Consider the following 19,285-nt stretch of genomic DNA (forward strand, 5'->3'; position numbering starts at 1 on the left):
TAGAATCTGCTACACATTGAAATATGGTCATCTATGCAGTTGAAACTAAAGTTATTGAAACAATTGTTTACAACAATTTGAGCTTGAAGGTTCACTGTAATACTTAAAAATAGCAGAAACAAAGTGCTATCAGGTAAAACATGTAACTGAAATTCCATACTGTCCATTCCAATTGCATATACATTATAATAATATAATAATAATATTGCATTTTTATATTATAGATATTTTTTTTTAAAAATCATCACATACAAAAAGTGTTAAAAGCATATTTAGCTAATTTTGCTGGAATATCAAAGAAAATATGAACTTAACTTAAATTAATACTTCAACAAAACCTTTGACATTTTTGGGAAAAACGTTTTTTTTGGGGTTTTTTTCAATGAAAGTCTAACTCTCGGAGAGACGATTTATGTCTTTACGATCAGCACGGAGCCATGAGTCCATTAGCTTAGCTTAGCACAAAGGCTGGTAGCAGGGTGGGAAGCTAGCCTGGCTCTGTCCAAAGTTCAACAATAGGAGTTTGTATTTATATATTTTTTTACTTTTGACAGAGCCAGGCTAGCTGTTTCCCTCAGCTTCCAGTCTTTATGCTAAGCTAAGCTAATCAGATCCCAGCTTTAATGGACAGACATGCCCGTGGTGTTGACATTATCGTCTAACTGTCGCTAAGAAAATGAAAATAAACGCATTTCCCAAAATGCTAAACTAATGCTTTCAGTTAAAGTAATGGCAAACCTGTCGATTTGGTTTGAATTTCCATGTTAATCAGTTTAATGAGGAGTTTGACAGTTTGGGAACGCATGTTTAGTCCCTTTTTTTGCAAAGAATTTGATGTTCAGATTAATACCACTCTCATATCTTAATGGCAAAAATGAATCCTCAGCTGGTTAGCTTAGCTTAGCATAAAGACTGGAAACGGGGAAAGGATCCAAAATCAAACCCCACCATCCAGCAGCTCTCTCAAGCTCTCCTCTAAATTCTGTGTATTTCTTAAATTGATAACCTACAAATGATCCAGTTGATGCCTACTGGGTACTGAAGAACAAAAGAGCCTTTCACTTTAAATTCCTCCTAAAAAAAACAGAAACACAACCCTTCCTGGGTTGGGAACTGGCAACATTTTGGCACAAAAATGAAACGAAGACATGCACACATATTCCCTCCAACACCTGGCCCTGTTTACGGTCCATGGTGGACCTTTTTAAATTGGGTAAGAACTGGTCCCAGAACAGCCTGATCCACACACACACACACACACACACACACACACACACACACACACACACACACACACACACACACACACACACACACACAAACACAGTGGGCTCATTAAAATGCAGCAGCAACACCTCGCTAACTCATACATTATGCAACATTCAGCCTCCACTTTCCAGGAGTGTGAAACACAGTGATGCGGTCAGAATACTGTTCAGAACTTCATTACTCATTTGAACATCTCTCTTGCTGTTCTTCTCATTGTCATGTTTAAAATATGAAGTGTAGAGTAAATATACTGAGTGCTGGAGGGGGTGTGATGTGTAACTGAGCTCAGTATGTGAACGCTGAGGGAACTGAAGTGAACAGCTTTGATGTTTAAGTTAGAATAAACAGTCCACACGGTATTGCTTCTGAACGGACACACGGACACCTCCAGGTGTGAGACAAAGTCTTCGTGTTGGATCAGGATGTGGCAGAGATGGGATAGAAGAGGCCGATGAGGTGAGGAAGTCCCAGAGGATAAAAGAGTTGACGGCAAAACGCCACCGACGGCTTTCACCACAGCGGGAAGAAAGCTCCAGAGGTCTCGGTCCCACATGTCGGTACTGAAAGTCAAGTCGGCAACGCCGGTACTGCAAGACCAAAACCACTTTCACAGGTTTTCTTTTTTACTCTCATCTCTGTCCGTGCAACGTTTCATCGTTTTCTTTCTTCTGCCAGTGAGGGTGGCTTGTTAAAATATCAAGATTATTAGGATTGTCCGCTTCTATCACAGTTCATGTTAAATCTTGATGTTTGAAAATGTGCATGTGTCACTTTTCTACTCATTCATTGATTCAAAGGTATATCACACTACTTGATATTCCCTAAAAAGCACCGATTTGTTATTCTATTCAAAAAGTTCCTTTTTTTGTTGAGAAATCACCTTTCAGAACAGCATCGGTCACATTTCCCTTCTGTCCTAAAAATACCACAATGTTGGAGTTTTTGTAGAAGATGTCATGCATCAAAATAAATGAGGGGGAAGAAGATGATCACAATGTTTGAAAAGCCCAGCAACAAATTAAAGTATGAAGTAAGGACTTCTTCTTCTTCTTCTTCTTCTTCTTCTTTTCTCGTTTGAACAGTAATTCATGACTTCATTATCAAAGGAAATTGTGATAAAACACATTACTAAGTTACTCCCACTCGTCTCTGCCTCCCTCTCTTGTATGTGCAAAGTCTCTCAAGTTCAGGTCTCAGGCATCACTGATGACTCTGTATGGCTCCATTTATTTCACTTTGTCTCCCTCCTTCTCCTCTTCACCTCCAGCTATTAAAGTTCTTCTTCCCTCTCTCTCATACAAAGTGTTTTTCCTTTTTTCTTCATGCAGCACGTCTCTTTGTCAAGGTGAAGTTCTTCTTTTTAACAGTATTTTCTTGTCACAAAAGTAGAGAATGACATCCCTCCCCTTCAGCGCATCGTCTCAGCAGTGAAACTTGAAGATGATCAGCACGATCCTCTTGTACTCCTTCCTGAAGTTGTGGTTCAGGACGCCGTAGACCACGGCGTTGAGGCAGCTGTTGAAGTACGCCATGAAGTAGCTGGCCGTGAACAGCCACTCCGGTATCGCCCGGCTCAGCCTGGAGTCCAGCGCCACCGCCAGGCCGATCAGGTTCAGCGGCGCCCAGCAGACGGCGAAGAGCACGAACACCACGAACATGGTGAGGAAGTTGCGGAGGTCGTGCGGCTTGATCTTCGGCCGCGAGTCCGGCTTGACCCTCCTCCTCACCTGGATGACGAGGATCCAGATGCGCAGGTAGCAGTAGCTGACGATGCTGATCGGCAGGATGAAGTGCACCACCACCACCGTGATGGTGTACAGCGAGCTGACCGACTGGGCGAAGGTGCAGGAGTAAACCCGCGGGTCGTACTGCAGCGACTCCACGAACCAGTTGGGCACGATGGCGAGGATGGTGAGCGCCCAGACGAGCACCACGTAGCACATGGTGTTGCTGTTGGAGAAGAGCTTGTCGTACTTGAGGCTGTGGCAGATGTAGCAGTAGCGGTTGATGGCGATGCCTGTGATGTTGAAGATGGAGCCAATGACGCTGAGGCCCATGAGGAAGCCGCTGATCTGACAGTGGATGTAGCCGGCGATCCAGCCGTCGTGGAAAATGGCGGTCAGCACCAGCGGGTAGGGATAGATGGCGACCACCAGGTCGGCAAGAGCCAGGCTCACCACGAAGGCGTTTCCTGCAGACAGAAGAGGGAGACAGACGGTCATCGACAAGTGGGACAGAACTGACAGGTGAGTTTGTTTGTCTTTGAAATCAGAATCAAGTGAGTAAGTAGACGTAGAGTTGTTTCATACTGCTTTTAGTCTCGTCCCCACGTATCTGTGTATAAATACTAGTATGCATTTATTCCACAGTACTGACAAATCATGATGATCACCTGCCCTCCATTCAAACAATGGTTTCCTTTTATATTCTACTTGAATCAACCCGTCAAGACTTGAAACTTCATTTAAGGGTTCTGATGAACATTGTTTCTGAAGTTGCTTTTTTTTCTCGCAACCAGTGAATCATCATGCTGTGTTGAAGAAGACTTGAACTAGAGATTGAGACCGTAAACCCATGTTTACAATGTTTACTGAGGGAATAAATCCACTGAGAAGTTGGGTCATTTTGTCTCATAGAGATAAAAATAGAGCAAAAACAAACTGAAAAACAAAAAGCCAAACTCCCAGTCGGATCCCAATCCCCTTTAGCATCTGGATCATTACTCTCCAAACCTCATGCCCCTACCATCATTAGAGGCTAATGCAATCAACTGTCCCAAGCTGCTCCAGTTCAATAATCTGCACTCTTATTTAGACATTTCACTCATGAAGTTCACAATGATGGACCATTGTTGTTCCCCAGGAGGAGGGTAAACACTGGTTTGTATTCCACCCCACTGTGCAGGTGGGTTGGAGTTTATTCCATTTTTTCTTTTGGGCTCAGCCAAATACTGTATGCTTTGACAATAACAAAGTTGTGACCCAGCTGGTTTTCTGTAAAGGTCTCCCACATGGGGAAATGAAGTTTGAGGGCCTGATTTAAGGGTTTAACATTTGCCTGTCGCCCCGAGTGGACCGTGCTGCATTCCAATGAAACTCTGTCAGCGTATGGAGCCATGGTTCAAAGCTCCCTCCATTAGTCCGTCCCACGTCTGTGCAGCATTAGTATGGCAGGCTGGTATCTATTTCAGATATATTTACCCCGAACTCTACTCAAAAGAAAAGTGAACTGATTTCATTAAAGATTTAAAAGGCCCTTCATCCAGGCAACGCTTTATGGTCGCTCCGCCACATTGGGTTCAACAGCTATTGGATAGATTGCCATGATGCCGATATTCATGGTCCCCAGAGGATAAATCCTACTGACTCTGGTGATCCTCTGATGTTATCTGTAGCACGAAGATGACTTTTGTCTTTTAGTGACATGTCACAACAGTTGGTCCTTCACCCGCCCCTCTAACGCAGGCCAATCATAGCGTAGCATCATCCAGCTCTGACCAGGGTCCAACAACTATCCGTCTCTGCTCCGTTGACCCTCATCATTGGTCTCAGATGTTCCTCGTGTTCAGGCTGGTTTAGTGGATTTGGAGCTAGTCATGGTTAAACGTTGTGTGATAGTGATACTCGGCGAGGTTGGAAGGAGATATACGTTTCTAAAACGTCACATTCCTTCCTAAAAACCTGCGGAGCTAACATTAGCGAAGTACGTTTGCACTTCATTAGTGTTAGCTCTTCTATGCTACGCTAGTTGCTGAAGGTGTACTCAATGCTTTTCAATGATTGATGTGCTTATGCTGTGAAGGAGTTTAGTTTAAGCAACAAATCGACTTGGTAAAGGTAAAAAAGCAAAAACATCAAGGTTTTATGTTAACATAGTAATGTGTCAACGCAACACTGCAACGTGACGCGACAAAGCAACGCGTTAGGTGACAACAAGCGCAACAGCGTACCTTGAGATAATAAATGACAACCTCCCCCTAGTGGACTTTTTCACGTAACGTTGCGTTACAACATTTCGTTACAAGCGTACGCTACTTTTTGGTTTCACATGGGACACAAACGGAGGTCTCCTGAGTGAAAGTCCTGTGTTAGTTTGCCCCTCCTATCCGCCCTGAGGGGACTTTCTCACTTCTTATACTTATTATTCAATGACGTTTGCTCGATACACTACATCACTTGGATCGAATACAAAAACAATCTCATCCTTGGTTTGCACAGAGCTATTTATACTGCAGTATTCTCTTGACTACACTGTTCAGGAGAATTGTCACAGCTTTAGTACAGGAAAGGCTTTGTGCTGAGTATTTAAAATGTTACTTTTCAAAGCTATGAGCATTGTATGAGCATTGTATTGGGGTGGAAACGGGTGCATTTGCGTCAAACATATTAAACACAAGGCCTTCCTATGCTCCAATCAGACCTCATTAACAAGCTGAGCATGAAGTCCAGACACTGGAGGTGAGCTGAAACCTCCAGCGGCTGAGAGGTTGTGTCTCCGCCGTCTGCCGTTGCTGTAATTGATACGTTTTATCAGATGACGTCTTCGCATTCAGAGGTCGTTAACTCTGGCAGCGTTGATAACGCCTTGTTGCAGCTCCAGCTCCATCTTCATTATAAAGAAGCTGCATCTTTATTATTCTGGATGGCAACTCCTGGTCTCCGGCGCGTCACAGAGAGATGGTTAGGGAGGAGATCTGGAGACTGATTGTTATCCGCAAGCCAATATGTTTTCTCTTTATTACCGCGTTTGCTCTTTGTGACAATTCCCAACAATCTCGTGTAAGCTGGAGCTGTATGTTGATCAGCGAAGATCGAGAAACGCTTGCAGGGTTAGAGGTTCAATTCCCTGTGTAGTTCAGTAATTGAGGAGGACATCATACTGACAGTCAGCCCCGTTAAAGCCGTTCATGCTGTCGACGTATAAATTCACGGTGCTTCCTGTGACATCGCCCGGCTCGACTCAGCTACCTCGAGTCTCGCTCTTGACCATACCTCAGCCCCAAACTCCACATGGTCAGGACATATTCAAAGTGTGTAATTCTTTGAAATCGGGCTCGTCTGGAAGAGTAGCACGAGTCTGCACAAGCTTGAGAATGTTGTATAGTTTTGCTTTAGCCATTTTACTTCAATTCATAAAAACGTTTCTCTATTTTTGGGATTCTTTGTTCACCAGGAGACACGAGAGAAGAAAGCACCTCGTGGTAGTGTGTAAAATGTAGCGACATCTAGTGGTGAGGCTGACCTCTATCAGCGCTATGTCATCGTTCTTCTACAGTACGAGTGACATGACGCACCAGATAAGCAGTGACGTGCCAAGCTGCCGGTGAAGTCGGGGATAGGAGGAAGACTTGCATCATTAAACACGTTTGTCAAAACGATGTGTTTGCTGAGAGACGCTGAACACGACTTGTGTTTGTTTACAAGGAAACTCCTTTAGTCCTGAGCGAGTGGAGTGAGTCATGTGTCGCTCTTTCAGACTTCAGTTCTCACCAACACGAGGGCCTGAGCTTAATGATCCATTTAGCGCAACCAGTTATGTTAATTAGCATGTTCATTAAGACAAACGATGAATTAATGAGCACAGATTTCTATCAGCGTGGTGTGATCTTTTGCCTCTTGAACGCACTGAGAAGTTCCAGTAGTTTCAAAGACATCTTCTTCTTTCTTTTTTTTTTTTTTTTTGTCAACATTGAAATGCAAATTTATGCAGCGAGTCGCTGCATAAATCTAATCAGCTCATCTGTTCAGTACAGGGATCAGCCCTGTGAACTCTCCCCCCCCCCCCCCCCCCAAAGTTAAGCATCTCACTTCAGAACAAAGTCTCGGCCAGGCTGGCGTGTGTGTGTGTGTGTGTGTGTGTGTGTGTGTGTATGTGTGTATGTGTGTGTGTGTGTGTGTGTGTATGTGTGTGTGTGTGTGTGTGTCTGTGTGTGTGTGTGTGTGTGTGTGTTCCTGACGGCAGCTCTGAGTTTGTTGAAGTACAACAGCAAACACTGCTGTCGCCCACAGACGGGTAGATATCGAGTTTGTTCAGGAAAATAAAAAAAACACTTTGAGTGAACCTTTCGACTGACGTTTCTGGATCATTCCCGAGTGTCGTAAAGAGAAGTTGGAGGTTCTAACACTGAGGTTGGGAGTGTTTAGAGGGTCACATTCAGGGCCGAGGTCATGAGTTCAAATTCCCACAAACTTTCCACAAACCAAACTTAAGTTATAGTTTCCAACATTAAGGTTTGAATGACGTTTGAAGCCTTCTGTACACTTTAATGTACTTTAGTTTGTTTGCAGTAGTAGTTTGCAGTAAGACATCTTTTTCTAAGAGAGGGGGAATACAGTGAAACTGTTAGCTGTTAGTGATTTACACGTCGTCTAAGGGGGCTTTACGAACACCCTCAGTCCTTATTTTGAGGAAAAACTCCCCAAACAAAACAGAATTAGCGCCTCACAGTTGTTTGCCTCCGCCAACTAATCAAGTTGCAGTTTACATCCGTCTGTCCAAAATGCCGTTAGACAGACAACATAACGAGCCACGGCTGCCGCCAGCGCTGAGGCGTAAAGACGGAGGAAACCTCAGGAAGATCGCTCTCCCTGGACGGACACAAATGCAAACAGATGTTCAGAATAGACAAACGTGAATTGACAATAAAGACGATCCATATGATCACACGTTAACATATTTGAAGAGGACGTGAAGCAGCTTCCAGGTGTCGCCGAAACAGTTAAAGCCCGAGCAACACGACCTCCTCTTCTCTACGATCATCTGTACGTCATGAGACGCCCTCGATTCGTTCAGGAGAATCTCAAACCTGCACTCGACAACGAGGCTGTGGGAGTAAAGCTGTATGTCGGCTAAACCAGGAGCTGAAACTCACTGAAAAAGCTTCAGACTCAGCTTGTAGTTCTCTGGAGGTTCATCTCTACGAGCAAACCCTCTCTTAAAAAACAAGCATATGCGCTAAATGTGTAAAGCATAGCATGTCATCGACCAGCGAGGTGCTTTTGCATCAGCAGAACATCTGTGCTGCAGCTGGCAGCGATTAGAAGCCGCTCAGCCTTTGATCAACGGACGGCGTCAGTGATTCGTGGAAGGATCGTTGGCGGCGGAGCAGAACAAAGAGGATGAGGAGGCTGCAGGTGAACCAGGAAGGCTGACGGGTCTTTGTAGTTTGTGTTCAACCCAAAAAAGAATCTGTGAGCGTCGACAGCAGACAAAAAGTATCACATATTCCATAAAAACAAGTGGAAGAGGAACAAAAACGCTGCAAAAAACGTCAAACCTATCAAGTAATTTGTCTCATTACTAATACAAATATCTCACTCAACACTAAATATGAGACAGAATCAGCTAATGAGAAACATTTCAGTGAGATATAGGGACTTGTTTTTAGACAATACATCTAGAATATCAAAAGAAGATGAGAAATAGCTCATGTATTGAATCATACAACTGTTTTGAGATCTTTTCCATCTCTTCTTTCCATCTCATTGGACTGAAGGACCTGACCTTTGAAGCACCCGCCCCCTCTGCTCTCTCATTGGTCAGAACTGTGCCAATCCAAGCAGACTCATTGGCAGGACTGAGGAACTGTGTCAGAATTGTAGTCTACTGATTGGCTACCGACACGTCAGTCAAACATTTACTTCCTTATTAAGAAGCAAACCATCAGAGTCACGATTCGCCAACATTTGAGTGAAAATATGACAATACGGAAAGAAAAGAATTGGAATCCATTGTTTTTGCTGTGACTCCACAAATAATAACATATTTGTGCAGCTGCCTTTCAAACCTAAAAGAGGTGAGTGTTTGATACTCAACAGATTGATCTAAGACGGCATAAAGTACCATTTTGTTGGGTGAGAAGTCGCAATAAACCAGAGGAAATGAATGTAATTTATTTCCAGAGTCAGGCTCTAAGAGGGTGTGAGGTTAAAGATGAGGCGGGGTCGTCGCATCTCGAATGCCTCCAGCAGCGTCCTCACCAACGCTGACAACACAAACACATTGATATGAAGTGATAAAGCCCCCCCGAGCAGCAGTTAAAGGGAATTAGATCAAACTAAATCACAGAGAGCGTCTGAATCCTCGGGCAGGTGTGCCGCTGCAGGACGAGGTCGTGCAGGTGGCTGGGATCAGGTGAGCCTCATCAGACGTGATGTCGTGGGGGGGGGGCGTGACTTCATGTCATACGCAGCAGCAGAACACATGCCTTCATGCCTTCATGTGCTGGGCTGATAAGCTTCCTGCCACCTGTCGCCTCTCTTGTCTCTCTGCGGATCGGGGAACTATTGTGTACAGGGCTGCACTGGTATGGCTGGAGAGATAATTGTGATATTTGATATCACTTTATTCATCACAGTTATTCATTGATCTTAGGGCCAAATATTTTGAAAGCACGTTATCATTTCAAGTTACTGCGAGGAGCTTTTAACCTGACCCTCTATCAGACCTCCATCAGTAAAGAGAAGGTGGTCTGTTTCTATACAGGTACTCTTATAGTAGTTCAATAGTTATATTTTAGGCGCCCAGAATCAGTCAGTATTCGCATGAATATTTACATCTTCAGTGGCTAAAAATCCACAAGGAATATAGAAAGTTTCTGTCGAGACGCTAAGTTCCAGCTGTGGAATTTAAATCTGCTTTCTCTTTCTGAAGCCCGCTGATTATTTGCTAACAACAACGCTGAGTGATTGTCCATCCTTACTTTAAAAGCTGGAGGAAATGCTTTTGTCGGAGCAGCTACAGCATGTTTTAAATGTGTTCTTATCTCAAAGAGCCCAGAGGGGAGTTTCTGTCCTCTGCTGGTTAGCTGCAGCCCTACTCTAAGCTAAGCTAAGCCCTAAGCTGTAGAGGTTTAATGATGAGAAAATAAACACGTTTCTCTGCTCATAGTCCCTAAAGTCTGGAGTTCACACGAAGTATCTACTCAGTGAGATGACAATGAACTCTGCCAGACCTCAAATTCATAATAAGACGAAGAGAATAAAATGCTGCTGCTACCAACACGGTCAGACATCTTTAACAAATGTTTTAAACATATAGTCTATGATCAGAATTGTTGCTGATTGATATTTGTTGGTTGAATTATCAATTTATCAACTCGTCTTTTTAGCACAATATTTCACCTGCAAATAGATATTAATTCAAATCTTCATCTTTTCAATTCAGTTGCTCTGATTTGGGTGCAACTACACATAAAAATGTTAATTAAGGCAATATCTGCAACATATTAATCAACAATTCATATATTTTTCTCCTAATTTTTCTCTACGAAAGTGCAGCAACACGCGTCGATATCCGTTTGTTACGTGCGTCCAGTCCTTTCAAAATAAAACTTCTGTCTCCACTCAAACTTGTTGTGTTTCTGCCAAGCAAGCAAACGGAATCTGAGAAACCGAGTTTTGTTCCTGAATATCAAGTTTTGTAGCGTACTGTAAATCGTTACTTCAAAACATTGGAAGCTAAACCCAGAGAGATTTGATGAGGGATTTGAAAGAACCGGGATTCGACGGATAGTTTCGCTTCTGTTATCAGAAAACCCCAAACCTAATTAACCTAATTATAGCTCCTGGCTGTTCTGTTTGTTTATGCATGTTCAGAATCTGGTCATCGCAGAACGTTAATAACTTTCATTAGTTGAGATCCCTCAGAGCTCCTCAGAGCTCCTCAGAGCGTCCACGTCTTCAGATGTTGAGATGAAAAGAGAAGAATCGTGGGCTCATCTCTCGGGTAGATCCCCTCAGTGGGTGGCATTTCAAAGCAGACCGGCCACTTCCTGCTGGTTTCCAGCCGTCAGACCGGTCGATTCGGACTTAAGAGAAACACCCAGAGAACGACCATCTGCTTGGCTTCACTTCTCGTGAAGCGGAGAGTAACACCACCCACCGTCCCGACGCTTAAAAGTGACCAAACTCCATCTGTGTGGAGCTGCTGACATTTATTACATTCAATAAATGATGTGTCACCATCCTCCAGCAGAGCCCGGTCCAACGTGGACAGACCCAGATCCTCCAGCAGAGACCGGTCCACCGTGGACAGACCCAGATCCGGCTTCAGCTGCAGCCTTGGACCCGCAGTCTGGAGCTCCGGAGGGAGGAGGAGAACTCAGCTCCCAGCAGCAACAGCAGCGTCTTCTCCTCCTCCTCCAGGAGCAGAGCTTCTCCTCTCTGGGAGTCAACACCGACAAAAAAAAAACAGACAGATTTGCTCAAAGTGGCACAAACATGTCCACCACTCAAGCTGAACGCTTTAAGTTTTGCTGTAATCTCAAGTTGTTTGACTCCTCCTCTTCTTCTCTGTTTAGCGACAGAAGCAGAAAAAGATGAGAATCCAGAGGGTCAGCTGGAGTTCCTGGTAAGTTTTGAAATCGGTTTGTCTGAGCTGCACACATTCACTCCTCACAGATCCACAAACACAGTAAACTGTCTGCAACGTAACCTCATCGACATGTGGTCTGGCCAATCGAATCCCAATGCGTGCAAGACTGGACATCAAGTGCGTCCCGGCATTGAAAAGACACGTACTACCACGTGGTGCCGCCATGTTGCTCTCAGTAAGAAGACATTAAAGATGTGTTTGTTTCAGGAGGCGTCAACACTCAAAGTGTGAACTCTTATCTTCAAAGAGTTGCTCTGGAGAACCATCAGTGATGCTACAGAGAGTCAGTTAAAGCATACTGTGTCGCAGCTCTCGACATTTAACTGCAGGATTCTCCTCGCTAGACACTACTGAACTTTTGAAATAAAGACGTAATAAGAATGCATGTTCATGAATGGACCTGGGTGACATTTAGAGTTCATCCCCGGCCTGGCTCCCTGTGGATTACTTCGCCCAGATGGGACTGTCCTCTGAAAATAAGGTTAAGGACCGCTGATCCACCGCACCCCCGAGATCAATGAAAACTGTCTGACTCGCTCACGTTTCGGCAAATTGATTCCCAGCGGGACACACGAATCATTAGGATTCGGTGAGTTTGGGCAATCAGCCAGGAGATGCAGAACACAAAAGACCATTGTTCTCGTGATAATTACCTTTTTCAGATGTAAACAATTACATATTGTTTCCATAGAACTGTTCTCCCAGAACGTATTTATTTTTTTGCATGGAGGTTTTTGAATGAAAGCGTCGGATTTGTTCGAGATGTGGTGACGTAATAAACTGCGACAGGACTTCAGTAACGATCAGGTAACGTGTCTCTGACGGGAAGATGGACGGGCGGAGATTAATGAATGAGACGGGAGGACGAGGAAAACGGGAGAGGAGAGACGAGTTCACCGGTAGGAGACAATGGGAGGGATGAGAGACCTGACGGGTCAGGAGAGGAGCAAAGAGAGGAGATTGAAAAGAGAGAAGAAGAAGGAATGAGTCAAATGGAAAGGACAAGGACTGGTTGAAGAAGGAGAATTGGAGATGCAGGGAGTTGGATTGAGATGAGAGCTGAGAAGATGAGAGATTGAAAAAAACCAAAAAGAGGACAGGAAGGGAAGATGAGATCAATGAGAAGGGAAGAATAAATGAGCGAGGTGAACGCTCCATCCAGCTTCCCCTCCTCCAATCGTTACATTCTCACTCAGGGATTCCATCTGACTCCGGATTGATGGAAGAAAGTTGAAGAAACAAATTACTCCATTAGCTGACGGCTTTGGCGGGCTAAAGGGAATGACCCGCTATGGGTGGTTTTTTCTCCGTATTGATTCGTGGGCGATGCTAATTCGTCACGGGGGACAAGCGTGGAGCCCCGGAGAGAGACGGTGACGAGACGATTCAGACGCTCTGGGGTCGCAAAATGATCTCGGGTAGAGATAAAGATAATTAAGTTGTAAACAATGCCGACTCCACTCCTTCAATCCAGCTCTTTCCTGACATAAGGTCACTTTATTTGTGATCTTATCACTCGACAATCAAGACGTTCACGTCCTAGTTTGAAGATGAAGATGTTCACAAAGTCCTATAGATGTCTAAGTTAAAAACAGGCGACTTTCGACTTAATTGTGGACATCTTTGAGACAAACAGACATTGTTTCAACGTCTTTCCAATGACTGTGTTTCAACTTGTAAGTATTAGAAGTATTATTTCCCCTCTTAAAAAAAGCAGATTTTTGTTAAATGTATTCCCACAAAGTGTTTTATGTTCTGTGAAATACTCCTGCGTGGAGCATTTGTGTGAAATATTGGAAAGTCTTCTGGAAAAACACCACAGAGACAAAGACGACTTGACCTTTAGTGGTTTTCAGCAGATGTTTTTCTCCACTCTCTCCGCTCTCAAGGCGACAGTATACTCCATCAGAAGTGCTGTCAGATTGTCCAAAAGTGTCACCCCCTACACACACACACACACACACACACACACACACACACACACACACACACAGCCACCACCACATTCCCAGTGTCGGATAAGGGAGGATGTGTTCAACAACGTCTGTAACTTTCTGAAACGTATAATCTGACTCTCACATCCACTTCACGCTCGATGGAGGTGAGAAGGGAACTTCTCTCTCCGGCTCACTTTTTCATCACTTACTCAACAGAGTGCGTCACCTTTTCCTGCAAAAACAACAATGTCAACGTGTTCCACCAAGACAATGTCTGAAAATGTGCACAATGAAATAACCTTTTTGATCAGTCAGCTTCAGCGGCTGGTGCCAACGTCCTTCAACACATGTGATTTATATCAACAATCATCTCCATGTGGATTTCAAAACTGCAAAGCGGTAAAACGGTATTCTCTTCATTACAATTGCAAAAACATAAAACCTACCGTGTCGATTACTGCTGCGACGTGAGTATAGTGAAACATTTTAGTTTTTACCACAAAGGTGTAGAAGGGTTCCCCCGTGCAGGATCTTCTCTCTACAGAACAACTCGACTAAAGGGTTCTACCTTGCTAGAACTTTTCAACCCTTCACAAGCCGCTCTATCGTCCACGGTTCTTCTTTCAGAGGTGTGCTGGGGTGCTGGGGTGCTGGTGTGAATTGATTCTTACTGCTTGGGTTATTAATAGCTTAGACATGAAGTTTGGCTTCACTGCAAAACCAACCTCATCAATATGTATTTATTGCTTGCACGAGTACAAAGAAGGTGCCCGTCCTCACTAAGTGCTTTAATGTGATATTTACTACTGCAGACGGTTCAGCAGAGTGAAGGATAACAATAAGGAGCCCCAGATTGATTGATTTCTCTGTCTGTACGTTTTGAGGGGTCCTAAGTAATCTGATTATTTATGCACAGAAGTGCTCTTGAAGGCTTGTAGTCCACTTCAGTCTGCGGCTACTATTAGATTTAAACATCGATTCCAGTGAGTCACTAACTCTGGCTTCACTTCTTTTAGTTTCCAGACATCTTTTGACCCTTTAAGCCAATCTCTCAGCCTCGCTGCACAGCTGCTCCAAAGAGACCCAACTGTCCCTGTTTTTTTACGAGACTATAACAACATGTCACACCGCGTTTGGCTCCTGATCGTCTGCAGCGGCAACAACGTTCTGTCAACGTGTCCTTGAGAAGCACAACGAGCGGTGACGTGTTCAAGGTGGAGACGAGTTCCAGAGAACTGAGCTCTCTGCAACTTCTCCGACCTGATCTGTCCTGTTTATAATCTCAGTTCATACACTTCTGACTGTCTGCTGTATGTGGTGCATATAGCTTTAATAATCATCCTTTCTGTTTCACACTTCCTTATTTATAGTGTCATTTTAATATTTATTTTTGGAAAATGTATTACATTTATTGTAATATCGAATTCAAACTGTATTCATGTAATAACTGAATAGATAACATGATGCTATTTTTCATATTTTTTAAGAGTAACGTCATAAGAAAATACAAGGTACTATTGCATAAATTATCTTAAAGCAACCTCAAAAGTTAATACGGTAGTTGGGTAATAAACTCATTGATAATCATAATCAGTTACTGGTTAGCATCAGGGTCCTTCTTAAATCTTAAATATATTTCTCCGAAGCTGACGAACCTGCTTTCCTGAGTTTCCTGTTCCGGAACACGGACACGATGACCAGCAGGTTCCCGATAACATCCACCACGATGGTCGTGATCAGGACGCCGGCCAGCAGGGTCGCCACCCAGGGGAAGGACTGGTGCTGCTGACCCGGAGCCCCCTCCTCCCCGGGCGGCGTGGAGTTGCGCGGCCCCAGGGTCCCTTCCACCAGCGTGGGCTCATGGTCCTCCAGGGACATCAGTTGCGGAAGGTGCCTCGCGTCGACGAGTCGCATCGGGTCGTGGTCGTGGAGGGTCGGTCCGTTCAGCATTACGCACGGAGATGCTGGAGGAGGTCAGTCAGAGTTGTTTGGAAGATGAGGGGAGGAGGGTGCTCAGTCCATATGATGGCGTCATGCTACATGCTGAGCCATTTGAATGGGCCGTTTATATCTAATACTCATTAACTATGATTTTACAATACAACAAACCAGCGGTAAACTACAACGAGCCGGTGGGTAGTGCGAGGAGAGGAAGAGGAGGTGATGTGAGCCCACACGTGCCACTGTGCAGCTGTGCGTGATCTCGTGTGTTGGCTCTACAGCGGACTGGGTCTATCTGACTGGACGGTCTGAGTCCTGATGTCTCAGGTTACTTTGATTACGTGGGGAACTTCCTCAGTGTGTCCGCGATACGAAACGCTCTGACTCACGACTAATGCCCCCCCACTACTTCACTGGTGTACTACACATGTATGCCAGTAAGAAAAACATTATATCGGTTTAAGCTCCTTCATAAATTGATGTTTTTTTTCACAATGACTGGTTTTAGGGTGCACTTCCCGCGTCCACGCGACTGGGAGCACCGGGGAGATGTGCGCATCACTGCGCGTAATGGCACCGGAGCGAGGGGTCCTTTAAGTCTCCAAACGGGAAATCGCAGGACATTTCTGTGAAAGTAGAGCGTTATTATCTTTGATCAGTTCACTTGTCACCGATGTAAACGAGACTATTAACCGACAGGTGACTAATCGTCTACTAATCATAGCTCTTAGAATCCTCTGAACATTCGGACAGAAAACGCGATAAAAAATAAGAAATCTTCTAAAAGCAAGCACGCGGGTTTTGCATTCGGCTCCCAATTAAACTAGAAGGAAAAAAAAAAAGTAAAACAAAACTGCAGATCGGAAGCTTCTCAGGTCGACCGCTTCATTTTGTGAATCGAGTCCCTTTTCGCGCGTGCTGAAGTGATGTTTCATTCACAAATCCGCTCCGTTATTTCATGATTCCAGCTTCCGCTCGGTTTCAGATGCCGGTCTGTCTCTCAGTCTGCCGGTCTCCGCAGTCACTCAGACCCTCACGTGCCGAAAGCAACTTCAACTCCGAGCGTCTGAGTCCTTGTCGTGGACGTTTATAGCCTCCAACAACGTCTCTCTCTCTCTCTCTCTCTCTCTCTCTCTCTCTCTCTCTCTCTCTCTCTCTCTCTCTCTCTCTGTGTGTCTGTGTGTGTGTGTGTGTGTGTGTGTGTGTGTGTGTGTGTGTGTGTGTGTGTGTGTGTGTGTGTTGTCAGAGATGGGCAGTATTTCTATTACTTTTGAGTATTTTTTAATTGTATTTGATGGACCCGATAAAAAATCTAACGTAATTTGAAACAAAATACTTTAGAGTGGAGTAATTTTGTATTTAAAATACTTTCTCCACGAATCAAAAAGCAGTTCATGAGTTCAGTCTTCAGATCTTCAAGTTCAACAGATTGTCTGTCAAGGTAAATATGTTATCTGAGTGTGACAGATGTCAACTAGCTTGATGTATAATGTATGTCTGGGTCTGGCTACATAGCCTATTGTATATACATGGTGATGGTTATAATATCAAGCTAGCGATCGATGCTAACATGCTAATGACGCTAGCATGCTGTCTAGGCTAGTGCATAGCCAGTGTTTAGCAAGTTAACTTATCAGTCGAGTAGCTAGCTATAGGAAGAGGGAGATTGGGAGCTTGTATGTTCATGATAACCTCATCAAGAGACGTCTGACCATCTAATCTAATCAGATTTACCATATCTGGCTCCTTCTCCCCTAACGAGGTCCTCAACCTTGTTACATCTAACCGCCCCACCACGTGCTCCCTTGACCCGATCCCTTCCCCTCTTCTTCAGTCTATTGCGACTGAACTCCTTCCTTTCCTCACCCACCTCATCAACACATCTCTTGTTTCAGGATGCTTTCCCATGGCCTTCAAGACCGCCAGAGTCACCCCCCTTCTGAAGAAACCATCACTTGACCCCTCTGATGTCAAGAACTTTAGACCGGTTTCTCTTCTACCCTTTCTATCCAAAACACTTGAACGTGCTGTCTTTAACCAACTGTCTTCCTATCTCCACCAGAACAGCCTCTTGGACCCCCACCAGTCCGGGTTCACAGTGGGTCACTCGACAGAGACAGCCCTCCTTGCGGTGACAGAGTCGCTTCACGCCGCGAGAGTTAACTCTCTCTCCTCTGTCCTGATTCTCCTGGACCTGTCTGCGGCGTTTGACACTGTGAACCATCAGATCCTCCTCTCCACCCTCGAAGGGATGGGCCTACCTGAGAGGTCGATCCTACCAGGTGACCTGGAGGGGGGCCGTGTCGGAACCACGCATGCTGACTACGAGGGTTTCGCAAGGTTCAGTCCTGGGCCCCCTTCTCTTCTCGCTCTACACAACATCTCTGGGTTCTGTTATTCGCTCGCATGACTTCTCCTACCATTGTTATGCCGATGACACCCAGCTGGTCTCGTCATTTCCCCCCGGTGACACCCAAGTGGAGACACGCATCACTGTGTGTTTGGCTGACATCTCGAAGTGGATGACGACACACCACCTCAAGCTCAGCCTAGACAAAACTGAGCTACTATTCCTCCTGGGGAAGGGTTGCCCGGACCGGGACCTGTCCATCACCATTGATGATACTGTGGTGACGCCAACTCGGACTGAGAGGAACCTGGGTGTGACCCTGGATGACCAACTGTCATTCTCGGCAAACATTTCATCCGTTACACGCTCCTGCAGATTCCTGCTCTACAACATCAGGAGGATTCGTCCCTTCCTGACTGACGAGACGGCGCAGGTTCTCATCCAGGCTCTTGTCATCTCCCGCCTGGACTACTGCAACTCTCTCCTTGCCGGAGCCCCAGCGTCGGCCATCAAACCTCTGGAGCTTGTCCAGAAAGCTGCAGCTCGCCTGGTGTTCAATCGCCCCAAGTTCTCCCACACAACTTCCTTTCTCCGTTCTCTACACTGGCTCCCTGTAAGAGCTCACATCCAGTTTAAGACTCTGGTGCTAGCCTACAGGGCAGTGAAAGGAACAGCTCCTTCCTATCTCCAGGCCACGGTCAAGCCCTACACCCCTGCCCGACCACTTCTCTCTGCTGCCTCGGGGCGATCGGTCGCCTCGTCGCTCAGAGGTCCTGGCGGCCGATGGACCCGGTCACGGCTGTTTTCTGTCCTGGCCCCACAGTGGTGGAATGAACTTCCCACTGACGTCAGGACAGCGGAGTCGCTGCCCATCTTTCATCAGGCTGAAGACTCACCTCTTCAGGAAGTGCTACCCTGAGCCTTCCACTTAGCACTTATTGTATTCATACTAGCTTGTAGCACTTATTGTATTCATACTAGCTTGTTGCACTTATTGTATTCGTATTACTTATAGCACTAACTGTTTTTCTTGTTTCTGTACTTTGGCTCTGAGTTATGCTCTGCTTCATGCTCTTAGATGCTTGTTTGGAAAAGGAGATGTACTTATGACTTCTGGTGACTCGTAGTTCTTTTGATTACCAATGTTGCTTATTGTAAGTCGCTTTGGATAAAAGCGTCTGCTAAATGACGGTAATGTAATTTGCACTGTATTACAAGTTATGCTGTATCTTCTCAATGTGAATGTCATAATGCCATATCAATTACTGGCAGATAAAATAGTTCACAGTTAGCCAGGCTATGACAGTAGATGTCCATATGTTTAAAAAAAACAAAAAAACATTAAATATCCAATTTATTTTATTTAAAAGGCATATTATGAAAGTATTGTTAGTTGTATTATTTCATACATTCT

The 19,285-nt window shown here is 44.8% G+C and overlaps 1 protein-coding gene across 1 annotated transcript; it reads right to left on the reverse strand.

Moving 5' to 3' along the window:
• Window positions 1-864: 864 nt before the first annotated feature.
• mtnr1al (melatonin receptor type 1A like) lies at window positions 865-15,679 on the reverse strand. Its single transcript, XM_068714072.1, has 2 exons — window positions 15,236-15,679; window positions 865-3,460 (listed from the first exon to the last, which is right to left on the reverse strand). Exons 1-2 carry the CDS (start codon window positions 15,528-15,530, stop codon window positions 2,691-2,693), a joined length of 1,065 nt encoding a protein of 354 aa, XP_068570173.1. The 5' UTR covers window positions 15,531-15,679; the 3' UTR covers window positions 865-2,690.
• Between the last annotated feature and the right edge of the window lie 3,606 nt (window positions 15,680-19,285).

This window comes from Cebidichthys violaceus, unplaced genomic scaffold (genome assembly GCF_023349555.1).
Source record: "Cebidichthys violaceus isolate CVI_PGR_0920_01 unplaced genomic scaffold, fCebVio1.0.p SCAF_2, whole genome shotgun sequence".
NCBI classification, from domain to species: domain Eukaryota; kingdom Metazoa; phylum Chordata; class Actinopteri; order Perciformes; family Stichaeidae; genus Cebidichthys; species Cebidichthys violaceus.

Coding starts and splice junctions, on each gene's coding strand:
- mtnr1al (XM_068714072.1), bottom strand. CDS start 15,530: ATGCTGAACGGACCGACCCTCCACGACCACGACCCGATGCGACTCGTC. Junction 3,461..15,235: donor CAGGAAACTCAGGAAAGCAG/GTTCGTCAGCTT, acceptor TTCTGTCTGCAG/GAAACGCCTTCGTGGTGAGC.